Source organism: Haliaeetus albicilla, chromosome 14 (assembly GCF_947461875.1).
Source record: "Haliaeetus albicilla chromosome 14, bHalAlb1.1, whole genome shotgun sequence".
Taxonomy (NCBI): Eukaryota; Metazoa; Chordata; class Aves; order Accipitriformes; family Accipitridae; genus Haliaeetus; species Haliaeetus albicilla.
The window spans coordinates 22,964,778-22,985,398 of record NC_091496.1 but is presented as its reverse complement, the minus strand read 5'-3'; the positions used below and the strand labels follow the sequence as shown (position 1 = coordinate 22,985,398).

General features: G+C 46.0%; 1 protein-coding gene across 5 annotated transcripts in view; it reads right to left on the bottom strand.

The window, feature by feature from the left end:
* Positions 1–18,840, bottom strand: part of GRM8 (glutamate metabotropic receptor 8) — a 358,114-nt gene extending 339,274 nt beyond the window's left edge. Inside the window, exons 1-3 of one of the 5 annotated variants that reach the window (XM_069801987.1) lie at positions 18,569–18,840; positions 18,022–18,281; positions 9,454–10,285 (exon numbers count right to left, since the gene is read on the bottom strand). In XM_069801987.1, coding sequence (XP_069658088.1) covers positions 9,454–9,963 — 510 coding nt within the window. In that variant the 5' untranslated portion in view covers positions 9,964–10,285; positions 18,022–18,281; positions 18,569–18,840. Of the gene's footprint in view, positions 1–9,453; positions 10,286–16,483; positions 16,753–16,783; positions 17,542–18,021; positions 18,282–18,568 lie in introns of those variants that run through there. The other 4 variants (XM_069801982.1, XM_069801985.1, XM_069801984.1 and 1 more) reach the window with 4 other exon arrangements.
* Between the last annotated feature and the right edge of the window lie 1,781 nt (positions 18,841–20,621).

Genomic DNA, 20,621 nt, shown 5'->3' with positions numbered 1-20,621 from the left:
GCTCCTAATGATAAATGAGTTCCTTGTCTTGGGTTATCAAGATAAATTCTCTTCTCCCACAGCACTCTCTTGAAAGGCTGCTTGGACTATGTAGTCCACAGCCAATGAATTTATGGTAATATAATAACATAGCAAACATACATGTACAAAAGCACACATGCATCCATTACATATTCTCTCCTTTCTATTACTAGCCAGTACGTATTGTCTTCTACAGCAGTGCATTTCAACATTTCAGACCATGTTCCACTTCACTTAATAATCCTTTCACATATCATCCGAACAGTCAAGTCTTGAGACCTCCTGTGACTTCACCTGCGTTCATACAGCATACCATGGCATCACCACGGGGGATGAGTGCTACCATAATGCAATGGTGTTGCTTGACAAAATTTTACCCAGCCTGGAAGAAGATTGTAATGGTATTTTAAACATGACAGAGCCACTATCAAAGTAAAAAGCTAATCAAGTTGTTAGGAGCTTTTTGTAGAATGATACCTAAAATGGGCTATCATCCTTTTGCTACTTTTAAGTTTATAGAAGAGCCATGTGCGTAACTGTACTAGTGAAGAAGGAATAAAGATCCTGATTCTGCCTCTACAAATACTGCTACTATGCAACTAAATGCTGGAGGCACCTTCTACAAAAGAACATAAGCCAAAACTGAAAATATGAAATCACTTTTGCTCCTGTTGCACAGTCTCAAGCTATAAAAGAAACACAATAGGAAGAGAGTTCTTGCAATACCATGGCATATCTCACCATTACTATCAGAAATAATTTATTTCAGAGAAGAGTTAGAGCGAAGTATCTATCTGAAGTGCCAGACAAGAAATCCTACAGTGAGGTAAAAAGGAGAAACCTTTGTCCCTTTAGGGCTCAAGGGAAATGCTTATTGAGAGATTATTTCCTGTTATCCCCCTAGACAGGTCTCACTCTTAAATTGCCCAAACTGCAGCTCTTCCTCCTGCTGACAGACTCATCCTCACGAGCCACGGAAACTGAGACCCACTCAGAGCCTTGCTTATTCAACATGTCTGGAAAAAAAAATTGTTTGGAGACTATGGAATGAAATATTCACTTGAAAAATAATGGGAACAGTGATCAAACAGTAGCTTTTTTAACACAACAAGAGAGGGAAATAGAGCAGGGGTGAAATGGAAGAGAAAAGGAGATGGATAGGATTCCTCCCACAGGAAAGTGAGGAAGGAATTAAGAAACTGGCACCACCCTTGCAGGTGTTTAAAATCTTCTCATAAACATGTACAGAGCCACCTATGACTTCCATGCAAGGCTTCCAAAGCCTTCCAGTGAGAAGAGGTTCTGTCTGGTAGAGTGCAAGCATGGATCAACCCATCATCTTTCTGTAAACGTGAAAGATGCATCAACACCCATAGACCTGATCCAGTCCCCCCTGAAAGCATTTTACTCTCTCTATTGAGGACACAGGCAGCCAAGGGCAAACAGCCTCCTAATTTAAGGCCTCACTTAAATGCTTAATTGTCCTGTCAGAAGGATAGGGGACATAATATCTTGCTTCTCTGATCTGGGAGCATATGGAAATCCCAGCCCAGAGGAGGATTTTGCTCTTGGCTATTTAGTTCATTCATGTGGAATTAGTGTCCTTCAGTAAGACTTTTGTTTGGATGACTATTTTTCGCTGATAAATGCTAGCAAACACAAGGATATACATTTAAGCACTCTAAACCAGTTTAATCCTAAAAGCACAATGTGCTTTAGGGAAAATAATGAGGATGGAAATACACAAACCGACAAAATCTACCAATTGGCTGTAACACACAATAGTGCCTGGTTTCTGATGACAGTCAGAAAGCAGGACTATTCATATTGCACAGCTGTCACTGTACTGAAACAATTATCCACCAGCGAAAAAAAAAGTCTTAATTTAGTTCTCATCATGGCTAATAAAACTAACATTGCTGTACTAAAACACTGAAACAGCACCAATGATCCTTGCAGTGTCTTGGCTTCCCTTCAGCGTGACATAGGAGCAGAGGAGCTCTGTCCTGAGAAATCAGCAGCAATGTCTATGCTGGTAAATCACATCATTTCAGAGCGCATCCCTCAGCAACAGCTCAGCTGACTCCACCGCTAGACTGTCAGGACAGTCCATAACTCAGCCGTGACCTGTGCCAGCCAAGTCTCCCAATTTCCAGACAGGCTTCAGGAGTCAGCATGGGTCAGGAATCATTCCCTGCCAGCAATTTGCATGCAGCCCCATGATTTGGGGGAATAAAGGAGTTTATGACATGGATGTGGATTGTCAGAGTCAGCTGGCCTTGATGCCAGAGAACTATGCCAGATACATTTTGTTTACTAGCAGAGACGTAAAAAGTGCCTCCTACTAACACAAGATCTTTAAAAAAGCCCACTGCACAGTTCGTGCTTCTGTGCGTATGTGAGCTCTTGTTGAACTCCTAGATTCCTCTCAGCTTTTCGGTCTTCTCAGTCATGAAATTATGACTGATATCTATATTAATATAGGCACTACTCAACAAGTAACTCAGGGCCATCTGTCACATACAAACAACCCTAGTACAGTGGTAGAGACTCAGCAAAAGTTCAGCCATGAAAGGGCAAAATAATTCTCTCCACATATGCAGTTTCCTTCATGTGAGGGAAAGATGTGTATATATATATACATAGTCCCAACTGCCCTCGGGAAAGTGGAAAGACAATCAGACCACTGGTGTTTAATAGCTACACTCTCTTTGCAAGATGCTCACATACTGCGGTTACGGAATGACAAAAAAAACCTCAAGCTTCAGCGTGCCTACAAAAACAGGGGAGACATCTCAAACCATTTAACAAACATTAAAGAAGCTTCCAACTGTTCCTGTGAAATGGTTAAATACAAGCAAATCAAAATGACAGAAGAGAAGAACAAAAAGGTCAAGAGATGCGTCTCAAGCTTTGTAGCAAACCAATGACAAACATGGAAAAAATACAGAGAAACAGACTGCCCCTCTGCTCTAACCACGAGTTATAGCTCCATCCAGGAATTGGAGAAAACTAAAAATATTAAATCTTCAGAGGAATATTTAAAGAACTAATATACTGTAAAATACGAAATGAATGCATCAAGTTGCTTTTGTACTCCCCTGCCTCAAGCAGCTTAGCACAAATAAAATTTGATGCTGATCAGTCCTAGCAGTTTTCACAGAGTCTGAAAACCTATTATTTCCTCTGGCTGCAACTAAAAAATTTCCCAACTGTTTCATTATTGATACTTGCAAAGTATCTGTTGTACCTATAATTTTATCTTTGTGTTGACCTGGCCATGGTAGTGACAGAAGAATCATGGTTGAATTAAAAGGGGGTTTTGCATAATCGGGTATCTACTATCATGGAAATATAAAGAGATACAAATGTTGTTTCTATGTAAAAGAAGCTGAATTATGAAAAAAAAAACACAAGAAATGGAATGATTATAATGGTATTTTCCAGCCAATAACAAGACAAGATGCTCAGGCACTAAGCAGATATGTGCTTGTAATAAGCTACAAAAAACACTGTAAAATTAAATGGGATGTATTGGCAACGGGTTCCTTTTATAATTAAAAATGATTCAGAAAGTGAAAATATTATCTAGAACAAAACTAAAACAAATCTGTTCATCTTAAGAGCTGATTTCAAAATGTTTCAGTCGTCTTCTCCCTGCTAACAACAATTTTTCTTCACACTTCACACAAGATTTCCCACATATGTTTTAACCACCCAAAAAAAAAAAAATCATCCTATTTCAGATTTCAAATGCCATGCAGCAGAAAATGTTATTGACAAATGTAGCGTTACACAGTGAACAGAAAATTGATATATTTTAATCAGTGCAGCACTTTTTTTTTTAATTAATGCAAATATGTTGGGTAAAATTCTTAAGCCTGTTCTTCACTTCTTATGAAGTATATGCTAAAGATTTTCCATTATGGAAAGGCTTTGCAGTCAGACATGGAACAGACTGACTCCTGCACCCCCCTAGAGCTTCTGAAGTCAGTCACGCTTATGAGGTGCAAAAAATTCCGTAGATAGAGAGTCAGGATCGGGATCTGTGTATGGTTCAGGTTGCCTCACGAAAGTATGTATGTGCTCTCTGAAATCGTGGTACAATGTTATTACATTTTATTTACATCATATTCCCTTCCATCATGAGATGCACTCTATTGCCACAATTAAATACATAGCCCTGTATTTATTAAGTTCAGTGAGGTTAGCCTCTGTACAATGGTAATTCCCTCGTTTCTGGGAGGTCTGTCTGCTGTTTTGTGCAGGTCTGGAACACAAGGCAGCAAAAGTGCTGAATGGCAGCCAAACATAAAAAGACCTGCAACCAAGCCTAAAAAAAAAAAAGCATCATCCAGGTACAGCCCTGGTAGCTGTGCAAGGCTACCAGCCAAAAATATATGCTAAAACCCAAAATGAGGCAAGGAAAAAAAATCAAAGCAAATAAACAAAATGCTGAGGGGACTAATATATTCACTTCTAAATTTACTGAAAGAAAGTGTCCCTTGCATTTTGGAAGGTTTCACAAAGTTGAAAGAGTTACTGCATAATGTAGCCCGTTTGTACTTATACTTCTGAAGAGGTAAATGTATATGAAATGTATAAGGCAAATGTGCATGAAGTGAATATTAGTCCCTCTAGACAGCAGCTATTAAAGTGGATTAAAGTGGTGCAACAAGAAGGGAATTTGACCAAAAAGAAGAAATAAGTCATTTAGTCTTGGGAAAAGAGGAGAAAACAGAAGGCCAGGCAAGGCAAAAGGCAAGGCCAGGCAAGGAATAAAACTGTTGATTAATATTTTGGCTTTATACACATGGAGATAAATATATACATAAAAGCTTAAGATCACAATGCACCAAGCATACACTCCACCCGTCTCAATTCGCATGCAAACCATCATCCCTAGGCTGTTCTAGTGTGACATTGGCTAGAAGATGTGTGAAGGTGACAGATGGAGCATACCAAGGAGTTCAGAAATAGCGTGAGGTTTTTAGATGGGAGGGCACTAGCATAAACAAATGCCTCTCTTTCCAGCAGATTTTAACCACTGACATGAGTTATTCAGACATTAAACAAGTAGAAGCTTTGAATACAGGCAACATAATACATGAAGTGAGCCAAGTTACAGAGTCTTTTGTTTCCTCCAGGCCAAGTTTTGAGGGACTGGGAACAGCCCAGATGCTTATGAGCGTCACACAAAGCACCTAAAGGATACCACCTGGCCATGCCTGAGCACCCTACAGGAAGCCAAAATTTCAGTGAGACAAAGCCAAGGAAGGGTATAAGAGTAAGATTTTCACTGATCAAGTCAAGAGGAAGGTTGCCTTTGTGCTAGTGAGAGATGGCCAACTGAGACAGCCAGCGCCTCAATAGATCCTACCAGCCAAACAGAAACCAGCTTGGCAGCAGGATTTCCAGAGTAAAAAAAAAAAAAAAACACCACAAACAAAAAAAAAAAAAAAAAAAAAAAAAACCACAACAACAAACCACGAACAATGCCACTTTCCATTAGCCAGAGGAATGAGCATCTCCTGGTGCATCAGAAGAAAGAAAAGAGGCTGGCTCATGCCTGTCTGTCCTATTCCTACAGTCACTGCCATGGCAAATGCTAAAAAACTGTCAAGGCCCTGAATGCACCAACAGGCTCTGCAACACCCTCCCTTCCCCAGCCATGGATTTGGCTCCACGTGTGCAAGGTCGTCTCCAATATGGCGCAGATGCATCACCCTGGATCAGCCCAGGAAAACAGCTAAGTTGTAAGGAAGAGCAATAAGAAGCCTCATCAGGACCTCTGTCCACCTTCTTTGCTCTGGCCCTTGCCCTTAGCTCCTGCTTGAGATATGCTGCTGACCTTGTACCTTGCTGACCATGACCTTGCCTTGCTGACCCCAACCTTGCATTGCTGACCTTGGACCTGTCTCACTACTATGGACTTGTCTGGCCATCACTGGGCTGTTGGCTGAACCTGGTTACACAGACGGACTTGTTTTGTTCTTCTCATTCAGGTGAAGCTAGGAGACAACTGCCCTTCTTGCCTTAATGTCCTCTCGGCTCCCATCTCCATTTCCCTTGTGAAGCAGCCCACTCCTGATGTTCTCTGATAAAAACAACTTAAAATGATGAGCCAGCAACTTCAAGTGGGGACAATCTGTCCCGAGATGCACAAAGAACTGTTTAAGTGGGAAGCTACTGTGTTACTAAGTAGCACAGTCCTTCTGTGCTGGTCTCTGAAGGTCCTCTCCTTCTTCCATCTATGTGCAGCAAGACCACCTCCAAGTTCTGAAAGCTTAATAAGCAACTGTTTTCACACAATCTTTTTGCATCAAGCACCAGAGTAATATAATGCAAAAAAAGCAGTCTCCTCACAATAATCAAGGAACAACAGGTCCACTTTCAAACAGCTGATTCCCTGAACAATTGTTTCTTGTTTGTAAAGTGCCTCTGAAAGGTCTAAAACCATCAACAGGTGAAATTAAGCCTGTCCAAATTTGGACATTAATGTTGTGGACCTGCAAGGCTAAGACCTACAGAAAATCACCTGTTAAGTGGTGGTGCACCTGGAAATTCACAAAAGGAGAAAGGACAGAGAAGAATTCAAGGTGAGCCATTTGACCAGGAGAAAGGCTATAGATCAAGGTCACTTTCTGTGGTGCCCTTCCTCCCCTCTTCTCATGAAAACACTTAGATAAAAGGATACCATGACTATCAATCAGTTTATGCTATCCACCAGATCATCAGATAGGACTATTGACCTGTATGTTTTATGTTGTAAAATCAATAACAGAAAGAAAAAAAATTGCAAGAAAAATAGCAGCATAAAAATCCAAGCTGCTGTGCATAGTATTTCTCAGGCTATCTTTGTTTGTGTATTCACATTGAGTGACATAATATATTTCTCACAATTTCATCACAGATTAAAATTTCACTGGATAACAATGTTCTCAAAAAATGTGTAGTCCCAACATTTAGGAACTTCAGAGCAGATATTAAAGCAATACTGAACTTCAAATTACAGGTTCAACTTGCTGAATTGAACTGTTAGACAGAAATATGGATGAATCACACTCATCCTGGATATAATGGAAACTAGCATTTGCATGACAGTGATCACTGACTTCAGTGAAAGTACAGGCATTTACACCAGCTGATTGCCCAGCCTTGACATATACCAAGGTACAGTAAGCACGATGTCATACCTGGAGCCTTCGTGAGCATGGACCAAGGTCCTAGTCCTCAGCTGCAAAGCTGTGGCTATGCAGCAGCTGAGAATTTCAGCCCATGTCTTTGGTCTGAATACAACCCAAACTGGATTATACTTCTGCATTTCTGGCAAATGTCTTTATTTCCTAAGCCTCTTGCCTCTAACCATTGTGAATGGTTTCTATAGTGCTTCTAACTGAGGGCCTTATCCAGAAGCTTTTACTCATGCAGAGATAACAGATCTACTTCTGAGAGGAAGGTGTAAAAACAGACTTCAGATGCAGGTCTAACATCAGATATTAAAGGGTATAATTTGTCATTTTTTACATTATTAAGAATATTTGTGCAGGATCTATAATTAAAACTAAAAGAGATGTCTCCTCCTTTTGCCAGCAGCTGTGTTACATCAATTAAATGGGTAAATAAGATCTTTCCCCAGAGGGGATATCACATGACCCTCTATTGATTAAGACTGCAGTAGAACGTTATTTGCAATCTTATTGCATAATGGAAATCAGGAGGTAGCTGTCATGGTTTCAGAAGACAAATTGCCACTATCTTAGACAATTCATAGGCCTCTTTCCTTCTTGCTGCTCTTAATTCACAGTTAATGCATGTCTTACAAGGCTTAGTTTCTTAAATCACTCTACGGCACTGTATTCAACTCAAAACTGTGTGTAAGTCATAGTCTACATGGCCCTGCATTATGATGGGTACTAAAGTGACCGTTCCATCTATCATTACTTCAGAACTATGCATTATTTAATAGGGTAACACAGCTTCAAAAAAGGATGTGAAATTAAAAATGGACACCTCCCACAGCATGTATGATTGCTCCCAGGAAAGACAGGTCTCCCACACCAGGCACGGCTCCAGAGGTGCTCTCCATATAGAACATTTTTAAGTCTTAGCTCAGCTTTGTGTACTTGATTTTCACAAGCAAAACATATGGATGGAACAAGTCCACTACTCTCAAACCTGTGCAGTAAGTGCAGCTAGGGATCAGTTTTGAGATTGTAATGAACACCTGACCACAACCCAGCAGACACACTGCTCCTCCACTGAACTATAAATCCATCATTATGCCCTTCGTGGGAGAACTAGAGGGAAGGACAAAAATCTCCATTTAAATGGCTGAAACACTCTTTGCCAATTTGACAAACCTTTGCAAAAAAAAAAGCCAATCTTTCCTTACTTCTAATCAATCTCTCAGTTATAACAATTAGAAAACAAATGCAACAGTTTTCAAAATATGTAACAGCAGTATTTAACATTACCAGAATCTCTTCCACTACAGTCAAAGAAATGGTCTTTAAGTGGTCTTTGGTGGTTGTGAAGTTGTAAGGCAAGATGAAGGATGTAAGGCAAGATTTCTGAACAGAAGGAACGAGTCTGAATAACAGTGGGTGGTAGGACAATAATAGATTCAGACAAAAGTTACAGTCGTTCTGTGTGTAGAAAAAAGTGCTCAACTTACCATCATCTGTTTGCCATTGCACAGGATTAAAAATTAAATGTCTGCTGCCTGATCTGTTCCAGCTAAGTTGATTGATTAGAATGTGTTCATCTTCCCATCTAACTTAGCAAGTTTAAAAGTGGCAGGTTTACTTTTTCATTATTTATAATGCCAAAGCTTAATAAAGTACATGGAAGGAAATGCCAGTAGAACTGTTGTCCAAAAGTAATCTCTCACAAAGTGATAAAGTCTGGAAAAAAATATCACCTTGTAAAAAATATGGAGGAGGTTAAGATTTCAAGGAAATCAAAAATATTTCAGTACACTTCATTTGGCTGGACATGCACATCAATAGCACTACATTATTACTGGCATATCTTCCTATTTAGGGAAATTATCTGGTCCTCCTACAAATGGATTTGTGTTTAAACCTTATATTTCATTCTCCTGGAAATCTGAGAAATCAATCTCAACCTAGTCTTGATGAGCATAAACACTCAATATGGAGCAAATGTGAGTAGTAAAAAAATAAGGATAAAAAACCCTAAAGAATTAAAATGTGCTTTGGTTGCTCAGAACTTCAAAAGGGGCATTTGGCACCTTAAATTAGGGTCTGCAATCATTGCTCTTTTTTTTTTCCTTTGCTTTGAAAGGGCAAGCCAGTCATTTCAGATTTCTGAATCTGTCAAAGTCCTTTCTTTTTTGAAGATAACACAATCACCTCACTTACTTCATTGTGCTTGAAATTTAAAAGAAAGATAGAAAATGTTCCTTACCTTAAAAAGTCTTAAAATATTTGCGACCATAATGGACACAGAACTTGCTGCAGCACCTATCACACCTGATATCTTGTCTGGCTTAGTGAAAATAGGTGGGTCACCATTAGCACACTTCACGTCTGAACCATCTTTTTCTATCAACGCTTGCACAAATGTTAAGGACTGCTCCAATGCATAAGTGTCCCTGGAACACGTATCAAGGATCCGGACACCTAAGGTGATATTGGCAAGAAGATCAGGGTCTTTATTAATCTGATCAATTGCATACAGCATTGCCTCTAGTCTGTGGATCCCTTTCTCCTTCTTGAGCTCCCCACAAGGCACCCCTCTATCCCCTTTTGCGTGGACGGGGAACAGTCCTCCCAAGATGATGTCCCCATCCAGTCGGATGGAGTGGGCATATTCCTGGCCATGAGTTCTTTGCATCAGGGTGAGTATCCAGTAGAATTTGGCTGTTAACAGGAAGAAACAATGGCAGGAAACTAAACGTTTTCCTTCGTATACCATTTTCTCTGAAGACGTTGTTGCTATCCAGTATCCAGATTTTCTTCTTGCTAAAGGATGAGGTTGACCATTTGAAGCTGCACTTTCTGGAGGCTACCATCAGTGCCCAGTAAGTAATACAGAACCATGCAGTAGGTAGAAAAAGGATCTCAGCAGAAGTACATAAAGCGTGTTTTACGAAAGATGTCCACTGATGTCATGGGTTGATCAGCTTTTCTGAGAGGTTTGCTCTTAATTGATGGTGTAGGGTAGTATGTCTGATCCTGATGCTAAGAGGAGGTCAGGAGCTTATGTCCTTGTATTTTGCCCTGCAGCTGAGGTACTTCTGGGAAAAAAAAAAAAAGAAAAAAAGAAAAAAAACCAGTGAGAAATACCATTTAGTTCAGCAGTTTTATACCTGTCACACAGCGTATTTACTTTTGAATATGAGTTACATCGCCTAGGTTTTACTTTCAATATTCCGTTAGGGAGTAATTCCTGGCCTTCAGTGAATTTGAACACCTGGCTGCACTGTACTACAAGCCAGGAAATTGATGATACCAGCAGAGCAAAAGCCAAATAAGGGGAACTAAACGTAGCTTGGTGTTCAGATTCCAACCAGCAATTCGTATTTACCTTCGCATTGCATGACATCCAGAAACAGATTTGATCCATAGCACATTGTATTTTCTGTTTTGCTGCATCATTCTGTTCCAGCCTACAGAAGTGCAATAACTGCTTACACTCACACTTGTGGAGAGGTTCCATTTATGACAATGGAGTAATCAGGGCTCCTGAATTTAAGTACGCTTTTCAGCCACTGCAGTACAAGCACATTCAATTCATCGGGATATTAAACTGATTATTTTTCCAGTGGAATTCACTTTTTTCTGGGCTTACTATATATCTAAAACACCTTCCAGATAATTTCTAACATTAAATTACTTTTATGAAAAGGTAGCTGATTTCTTAAGCAAAAAGAGCACAAAGTATTCTGTTAGGAAACCAGCTGAACATCCAGTATTCGCCTTCCGACATTTTACTTGAGCTGAAGTCCTACATTAACAAGGTCTCTATTCTCTGCTTGCATTTGGGTCACACTAAATAGGAACAATGTTGTGCCCCCGCTGACATCTGGAGAAGTCCCACTGATTTTAAGGAGATGAGGATTTCAGCCTACATATCTAAACACCTGTGTCATAGTTTAAGTCCAGCCCCCCCGGCCGTGGTGGGATGAGGAGGAGAAAATACAAAGAAACGCTCGTGGGTCGAGACAAGGACTGTGAGGGACCACTCACCACTTATGGTCACGGGCAAAAGACAGGCTCAAGTTGGGGAAGAAACAAACTCAATTTCATTTGTTACCAACCAAATCAAAACAAGGACATTAGGAAGCAACCCCAAACCTTAGAAGACCTTCCCCTCCCTCCTCCCCGCCTCAGCCCCACTCCCGGTTCTCTCTCCCTCCTCCTCCCCCCGGCGGCGGCGGCGGCGGCGCAGGGGAACAGGGGCTGGGGGCTGGGGTCGGTTCCTCACCCCTTGTCTCTGCCGCTCCTTCCTCCTCGGGGGGAGGACTCCTCACCCGGCCCCTGCTCCACCGGGGGGTCCCTCCCGCGGGAGACAGTCCTCCACCCACTTCTCCAAGGGGAGTTCTTCCCGAGGGCTGCAGGCGGGCACCGGCTCCCCCGCTCCCCTCCGTGGGCCGGGGGGGGACAGCCTGCCATCTTGCCTCACGGCGGGCTGCGGGGGCATCAGCCTCCTCCTCCCCTCAGCCTGCCATCTTGCCTCACGGCGGGCTGCGGGGGCATCAGCCTCCTCCTCCCCTCAGCCTGCCATCTTGCCTCACGGCGGGCTGCGGGGGCATCAGCCTCCTCCTCCCCTCAGCCTGCCATCTTGCCTCACGGCGGGCTGCGGGGGCATCAGCCTCCTCCTCCCCTTCCTCCCTGACCTGGTGTCCGCAGAGGGGTTCCTCTCCCATCCCGACCCCCTCTCTGCGGCAGGTTCCCCCTCTTCCCTCTGTTCAGGTGTTCCCGCCGTCGCTGGCGGGCTCGGCCTGGCCCAGAGGCGGGGCCCACTCCCAGCCGGGGAAGAAGCTTCTGGCAGCTTCTCACAGGAGCCCGCCCTGCCGCCTCTCCCCCGCCACCAAAAACCCACCACACAAACCTGAAACAACCTGACTGTTATACATAACTCCAAATTGCCCCCACTTTAATTCTCAAGTCAGTGGCATTTATTTATTTCAATATTTAACAAAATTACGCGTGCCTGAATAAATTTTTAGGCCTCTGAGGAGAAGAGTGAGAGAATTAATTTTACCTGATACTAGATAGGCACACTGTGGGCAACTGCATCTGAGCCAGTCTCTCAAGGCATCTGTTTCAGGAGCAGTGGACATCCTAGGGTGCAACTCACCCAACCCTTTTCTTTAAAAAAGTTTTATTTATTATGAAATTGGTCACACTGAACAAGTGCCTACCTCACTGCCTATACAGAAAATCCAAGCAACAGGCTTATCTGTACATATGTGTGTACTTTGTCCCTAGTGATCTGACTGGTTCCTACCAAAAATATGATCAAATTAGAAGACAGTTATAAACAAAACTAGAAGACAGTTATAGACAACTATACTGTTTTTTCAATGACATTTTGAATTATTCTCCACAAGATTTTTAGATTATGTGGTAACAAAACTCAAAATGTGGTTTGACAATGCTTTAAATTGATCATCCTCTTCCTACATTTATTTTGTTACATGTTTTTCCCCAAATGATAATACTAAGCTCACAAAAGCTGAAGAAGAGTTTTTAAATAGTGGCTATTTGAAGGCCTGAGAAAAAGATCCATAAGGGAAAGTCTTCTATTGAATGTAAAGGTATCTCACTGTGATTTGGTAACAGAGCAACAGCTTGAAAATGAAACATGTTTAATGGGTGTGAATAAAATCACTGCAGTTGGAAACAGCAGCACACAGGACTTTCAGTGTCTCTTAACATTTAGTTTTGCTTGAATTTGGCTCAGCGTTGAATCTAAATGAAACAAAGTCTGTGCTGTTTTATGTGATAATCCCATCGTTCTCCTTTGGCTTCTTTTGGGCACATAGCTTACAAAGCTGCCTAGGCTTCAACCCCATGAGCCGAACTCAGACTCAGTCACAAATGGAAGAACTTGACTAACGTCACTGTGTGAGTTGATCCAGCCCCACGGTATGTTTCTTATATGGCCCACGCTGTAAAGAAAAGATCGTATGAGCAATTGAACTAGCCACAACTGTCTGTTATCTTGATTGCCTCATTAGAAAAATGCAGTTAAGAGTTCAAAATAGTGAACAGTAAAAGTTGTAGCTACACCTAAAATAGACACGGAGGCAATTTCCTTTCTGGTTCCACAATGAATAACCAACTCATTAGTCTATGCATGTATGTACAACCCATGCAGGGAGCAATTTTTCTCTGAGGGAATAAAAGATAAGACTACCCTTATTTAACACTGTACGGAGAACAAGTAAACACCACTGAAAAAGTGAAAATATTCATGAAGGAAAGAAACGTTGCTTTTTCTCTTTCTCAGCCTCACGTCAATTCCTTACAGCCAAAGAACACCCAGAAATTAAAGCAACTGTCAGTCTTTGTACAAACAAATAGTGATGAATTCAACTATTGCAACCCAAATACCAACAACAATGGAGAAGCCACAGGGAGCCAATATCCTCAGCCCAATACCTTATCTGGAACTGACTAAAAGTCAAATGAATTGGTAATAAACATTTTTCAACATTATAGTCTACATAAGCATTAATTGCTCTGTCTCAGATTGCATGTTTTCCTGAAAAAGTATGTTTCTTTGCTGCAAGTGTCCACAGCTTGTCTATAAAACAGAAATAAAATTTTACAATGTTCTTTTTAAAAATTTAAGACCTTTTAGTCTTTTTTGTTACCTAAGAAATAAAAGCTTCTATTGCACTGCCTAATTTATTCATGCCACACTGCTTTTCATATATTGATTAATATTAACTTTTACAGAATGTTGTAAGCCTGTGTAGCTAAGCAGAAAGCATCTGATCTAAATGAATTCCATTTTTATCAATGACTTTTAGTGAAAAAGCATGGGCCTCTGGGCTATAAAGCCTGAATGAACTTTCCTCATGTGCAGATTTCTTTCAAAGTAAAATGCTGTCCTTTTCCAATTGACCATAAAAGTTTGAATTAATGCAAATATATTCTCGATTTACCAGGTTCGCCACTGTAGTCATTGGTGTTCACTAGAAACATGACTTCAGAGAAGAAATTCACACATTTCCCCAGCACAGTCCAAGAGTAAGTGCACCACAAGGCCTCTCTTCCAGTCACCTTGGAATACATGCTTCTCTTGGGTTTAATTCATTAAAAATATCTGGCATTATCAGAACATACTGCTATTTTTAAAGTCAGTATTTCAGCACAAACCTCCACTTGTTCTGCTAGAATATATATTTATTTTTAAACCTAAGGAGGCGGAGTACTGCAAGACAGGGGACATGGAAGCTTCTGCATGTAGTGTCTGGTTCTGAAATTACTTCCTTCATAAAATCATTCAGCTTTATCAGATATTTGGTACTCAGGGTTGGGTACTTTGGTACCATGTTCCCAGAATCAGTGCATCAGCATGTGCCTGGACTGGTCACTATTCCAACCACAGACTCATTGCACTGAGAGATGGGCTCATTACGGGAGTTCTTTATGTTAATGAAAAGGTCTAAATAATGAGCTGAGAGTGACCAATAAATACTGAAATAGATATACGCAATGTCTTTATTTTGATAACAAGGTTCCTGAAAGGGCCATCTTCAGCTGGCACTGATATCGTGGCTGAAACCATATAGAAAGATCCAATACGTTCACCTGGAAATACTGTTCTAGAAAATCTCACAATTACAGACAGTCACAGGAGCAAAGAGTACTCTCTGCAGCATAAGCAGGAAAACATGTTCACTGAACTTCATGGAACATTTTTTAACTGACGTTGCCAGCCAGGAAAAAACATCTGAGAAAAAGTATTTAAAATTTTGTTTGAGGCCAAAAAAATTCATTTCTCATTGCATTTGAAGCACAGTTGGAACTGCACTAAAATAAAATAAAACCAATATTCGGTGAAGTAGAAAAGGAGGAGTTTTAGGGTGAAAACCCATTTCTACTTTCACAAAATGTCAGATTGTCTAGTCAATGCAAAACCGATCTGGTTTTATTGAATGAAAACAAAGTAACATCTTCCATTATGAAGTTCTGAGGAGAAAAAAAATTGCAAAAATGAGATTATCTTGACTTTTTACTACTGATATGTTACTTCTGAACTATCAAATAAGAATTATCTTGCTAACATTCATTTTAGTGTTCATAAAAGTTGCCTCTTTCTCCTGCACAGCATTCAGTGATGAACAAATAGTTGAATTTCTGCACAGAGCAGGTAAAGAGTTGCCACCTGCATACAGTAACCTGACACATATGGAAGATTAATGGGTTTTGCTGACAACACAAGGGAATTTGGAAAACCTTTGGCCTTGACATCGCAACTCCTAACTTGCGGGAGGATTCTTCACTGATGTAAGTAGTCTTATCTACCTCAGCTCTTCTGTAATGATTTGCTGTGCCCCTGCCACAGCAGTAACCTTTACACAATAATCAGGACTTCAAGGCAAATCACCCTCAGCATCTCGTTTACGGGAACTATTTCTTCCTAGCGCACCATGAGAGAAATGTCTCTACTCAGTCTGATCCACCTCTTTTCAAATACCCCAGAGCACCTGCCTTCACTTTCTACCCTGCAAATATCCATTTTCCAAACAAGCTACCCTGCTAAAAACCAGCACAGGTCCTTCTGCCAGGGTGAGACTAATAGGAGCTCACAATTTTTAAAAAGAAAACAGCGTCAAATATTTTCCTCTGCCCTTGCTTGGTCTCTCAGCTGAATAAGCCCCATCAATATTAACACTTTAGAGTGGGTTTCACCTCTGGTCTGGCAAGTGATGATCCAGGAGATTTTCCCGGGCAGCCTAGGAGACCTTCCCCTCTTGTTTTTGTTTTCATTTCACCCTCTTCCCCACCAGACTCCCGCTCCCCAGCGGCCACCGCTGGGTTCGGAGCAGGCGCTGGTAGCGCAGCCCAGTGCTCCGCGAGAGGGGCTCTGCCCCGAGAAACGCAGCCGCCCGCCGAAATCGTCCCGGGCCATCCTGCGGGAAACCCCCCCCCCGTGTCCGCGACCGGCCCCGGCGAGCGGCCGCCTCCCCCGGGCGCCCAGATGGCGGCGAGCCCCGCACCGCATCCCGCGCATCGCACGCCGCTGCGTTCCGCGCAGCGCTCCGCGCCGCACCCCGCGCGCCGCACCCGCGCATCCCGCCAGTCTCACCCCGCGCAGCACCGCGCCCCGCCCCGCACCCCGCGCATCCCACCCCGCGCTGCGCGCCGCACCCCGCGCAGCACCGCACCCCGCGCAGCACCGCACCCCGCGCAGCGCTCCGCGCACCGCGCTCTGCCCCCCCCCCCCCTCCGGGAGCACACAGCCGGCCACGCACCGGCTTCCCGTGCGGCTCCTCTGTGCTTCCCCGGCTGCCTTTCGGCTCCTAATGCGTGCCGGCCCCTTTCTCGGCCCGAGGAAGGGCTAGCGCAGCCCGGCCGGCCCCGGCCGGCCCCGCCCGGCGCTGGGGCCCGGGGAGCGCCCCCGGGGCTGGGCGAGCCGCCTCTCCCCGCGCAACTCCACGACCATCGCCCATCACCGCGGTGTTTCTCCCTTCAAGGGAGCCCCCTATTGTTCTCCACTTTACTTAGCCGAGCTATTTTTTTTTTTTTTCCCCCTCTCCCAAGCTCATCCGTACCCCAGCTGGCGCCTGTCGTTGAGGGATTCCGGCACAGCCTCGGCGCGGCTCTCCCCGGGGCCTCGCTCCTTCCAGTTAGCGGCCGTAGGACGGGTTTAAACCGCCTCACTCCGCGGCCTTGCAGCCGAGGCGGTCCGTGCGCGGCGGGCGGCGGGCACATGCGGATCCCGCGGCTGGAGCCGAGGCTCCGGCCGTCCCCTCCGAGCCCTGATCCCCGGCCGGCAGCAACCGCACCTCCGCGCTGCAAGCACGAGCGTCGCCTTTTATTTACAGCCGCCGGTGATTCCTTCCTCTCCTTGCATCAACTGGTCAGCTTTAATGCGCTTCTGTTCCCCCTCAATGAAAACCTAAGTCTCCTGTAATGAATCCCCGGTCCCAGAGGTCAGAAGCTTGCGAACTCCAAAATGCCAACGCCGGATTTGCATGCACTTTGGGTCACTGATCGATTTTCATTACTCGCGTTGTGTTGGGTTTTGTGGTGGGGTTTTTTTTTTAAACCGTGTTACACGTTCACCTGCCAACACTTCGGATTCCCGCAACAAACACACGCCAGCGCTGGGGGATGCTGCTCCGCGCCGCGGACAGCTGACCCCTCGCCGCGGGCCGGCACGGCCTCTCGCTCTCTTCCTCGGGGGAGGAAGCCCCCGGAGCCCGGCGGGGATCCCCCGTCCCCTTTCCCACCCCAGGGACACGGGGTTCTCCCCCGCGGAGCCGAGGGAGCGGAGCCCGCCCGGCAAGCGGTGCGGTACCGGCGGGCGGCCGGCAGCTCGCCCGACCCCGGCCCCAGCCCCGGCCCCGGAGCCGAGCGAGAAGTTGGCGGCGGCGGCGGGCAGGGCTGGCCCCGTCCCCCCGCAGCGGCGGGAGCCCCCGCTTCCCTCCCGGCCAGCGAAAGGTGAACAGGGGGTTCCCTGTGTCCCCTTCCCCTCGGGGGTGGGAGAGGACCCAGTTAAGGAGGCAAGCTCACTCTTCGGGAGCACCGGTATCCTCCCTTTTTGCTCGCTGCTGAGACGGCACCGTGCCCGGGATCTCTTTTGTTAGAGCTGATCGGGGGAGGATATCGACAATAGGAATGATAAATAATTAAAGTAAAAAAAAAAAAACAAAAGCCCCCGGCGCCACGAAGCAGGCAGAGAGGATTGCCCAGCCCAAAAACGTTAACCGAGGCAAAACTTGCATTATTTGTGGACTCTTCTCTCCTTAAAATAAGAACTAAAGGCGACACACACATACACAAATACCTTGATCGAAAAGAGTTGCATATCCATATTACTGTAGAGGTCACTGGAATTAATACTCGGCGCCGATCGGGAATAGCATGAGGTAATTTCTGTACAACCCTCGTCTCAAATAGCTTCCCCCAGTAGCGTCAGTTTAATATGCAGGAGCTCAGCCTGGGACAGGTAGCCAGGAGAGCGATTTCAGTAGTGCTGCATAACACTCGCGATTAGCCAAGCCGAACCCGCTCCGCTGCCTCCTTCCTTATTCCTCCTCCCCTCGCCTAAAAAAAAAAAAAAAAACCACAAAAAAAAACCGAACAACAACTTTTTGGGACCCGTGGCTCGGCCCCCGTGACGCTCTCCACCCTCTGCCGCCTCGCCGCTCAATTGCAGCGGCGGGCCCACGCACCGGCCCGGCCGTGCCCTTCACAGCCAAGTAAGAAAACGCCCCCCAGCCCCCGCCCCCCGGCCCGTCCCCCCTCCCCGCCGGAGCCGGTCCCCGCCAGGAACCCCGCGGCTCGGTGCTCCCGGGCGCCGGCGGGAGCGGCACGGCGCTGCCCGCGCTCACCGCGGCTCCGGCGGGGCGGGCAGGGCCGGGCGGGCAGGGCGGGCAGGGCGCGGCCGCACTTGTAGCTGTTCTTGGTGCTGAAGGCGGCGGCGCTCCCCGGCGCTCCCCGGCGCTCCCGGCTCCATGTGGATCCCCGGACGGCCGCGGGCCGCGGCTCCGGGCCCGCCCGCCTCGCCGCGCCGGGGCGCCGGATCCGCCGGTGGGGCAGCCCGCGGCCGGCACCGCCCTCCCCCGGCACTCCCGGCTCCGCCCGGGGCGCGGTGCCGGACGAATGTTTGCCGCGGGATTTCTGAGCGGGGGAAACCAACGAGGGCTGGGGCGGTCGCCGTGGCGGAGCGGGAGCAAGGAGGGGGGGCGAGGAGGGGGACACCGGCGGGGGCCGGGGCTGGTTAATGCGGCCTCCCCCGGCCTGCGGGACCTTCATCCCCACCCCGCCGTCCGCGGGCGGCGGAGCCGTGTCCTCCCTCATCGGACCGATGACACAGGGGAGGTTTCCCCACGCTTTTTGTCCCATCCCCGGCTTCGGCTCGGGTGCCGGGCGGAGGAGTTCCCGTTTTCCCCCAGGCAACAGGGAGGTTTCGGCAGCGCGGGGCCAGGGCCACCCCGGAGGGAAAGGGACACTTGGCTGGAACGATCTGGAAGTTTGCGCCTCTCCTCAAAGGCGCTCCCCGCCCCAGGGCCATCCCCCGCTTGCACGGGGATGCTCCGGGGCGCTCCGCTCCGGGCCCCCCGGGGCCCCGCGCCGCCGGCTGGGAGCGCCCGCGCCGGCCCCGCACGGCCGCGGGAGCGCAGCCCCGGCGGGGCCGCACCGCCCGCCCGGGAGCGCCCGCCGCTGCCTCGGTGAGAAGGTTCCACCTCGAGGGCGCTGCCCGCAACTGCACCCGCGGCGCCGGGCTCCGCCGGCCCTCGCACGGCTCGCCTCGGCTCGGCTCGGCCCGGCCCCAGGCCCCTGGAGTAGGAGAGGGCTCCAGACTCCCCGGTCTGAGCAGGAAGGCCCGTTCGTCAGGCTCCTCACACTGACCAGATCTCTCCACCTTCCCATTTCAGATTGCTGTGAACTGCTTTCCTTAGTAGCAAATAATATTTTGCTTTGCTGTGCCCAGAGCCATCTTGCTTACTTCGAACATCGGTGCTGGAAGAAGGAAGAATCCCAAGCATGCTCTAATATACCCAACCAGCGCTTCCGTGATCGTCTTTGTTGTATGGTACTGCTTGGATTTTTGTGTTAAAGGTCTGCCCCAGGCAAGACACAGAACTCTGACAGTATCTGATGAGTCTTTCAGTCCTGTAACTTCTTACGGAAACAGTCTTTCACTATCAGAAAATGGCACTGGGAAATTGGCCAGGTCTTAGACAGAATATGTTAACTCATGTTTGCGTTTGTTTTTTCTCAAAACCTTCCATGAAAGAAGACTGAGGAGCTGTGATTTCAATGACTCTATCATAGAAATCTGCAATATAGTCACATAGGTTAAATCCTGATGTTTAACCATGAGCAAAATTCCATCTTAAATCAGAGATCCTCCTTAACCCCATCAGGAAAATAAGCCATGCATGAGTTACCTGTAGTGTTGGGTAAACCAATTTCAAACTTCATTTAAACTCTGCAGGTCCAAGAGCTGGACAGAAATTTCAGCAAAGCAAAACCAGGTGATATTCTGAGGGCACAGCTGATGCTTGAACTTTTTGATAAATCTTGCAGCTGGAGATGCACGCTGAGGTCAAAAGATTAAGATGAGGAAACCTCTGATGTCATTCCAGCTTCGCCACGAACATGAATGTAACCTGTTGCCTTGCCCTGAGTCTCCCAGCCACATCTTTTTTAGACCACAATTTTGGGGGCATGGGGACTATATCTTATAACGTATGTTTACAGTTGTCGTGGTTTAACCCCAGCCAGCAACTAAGCACCACGCAGCCGCTCACTCACTCCCCCCCCATCCAGTGGGATGGGGGAGAAAATCGGGAAAAGAAGTAAAACTCCTGGGTTGAGATAAGAACGATTTAATAGAACAGAAAAGAAGAAACTAATAATGATAATGATAACACTAAT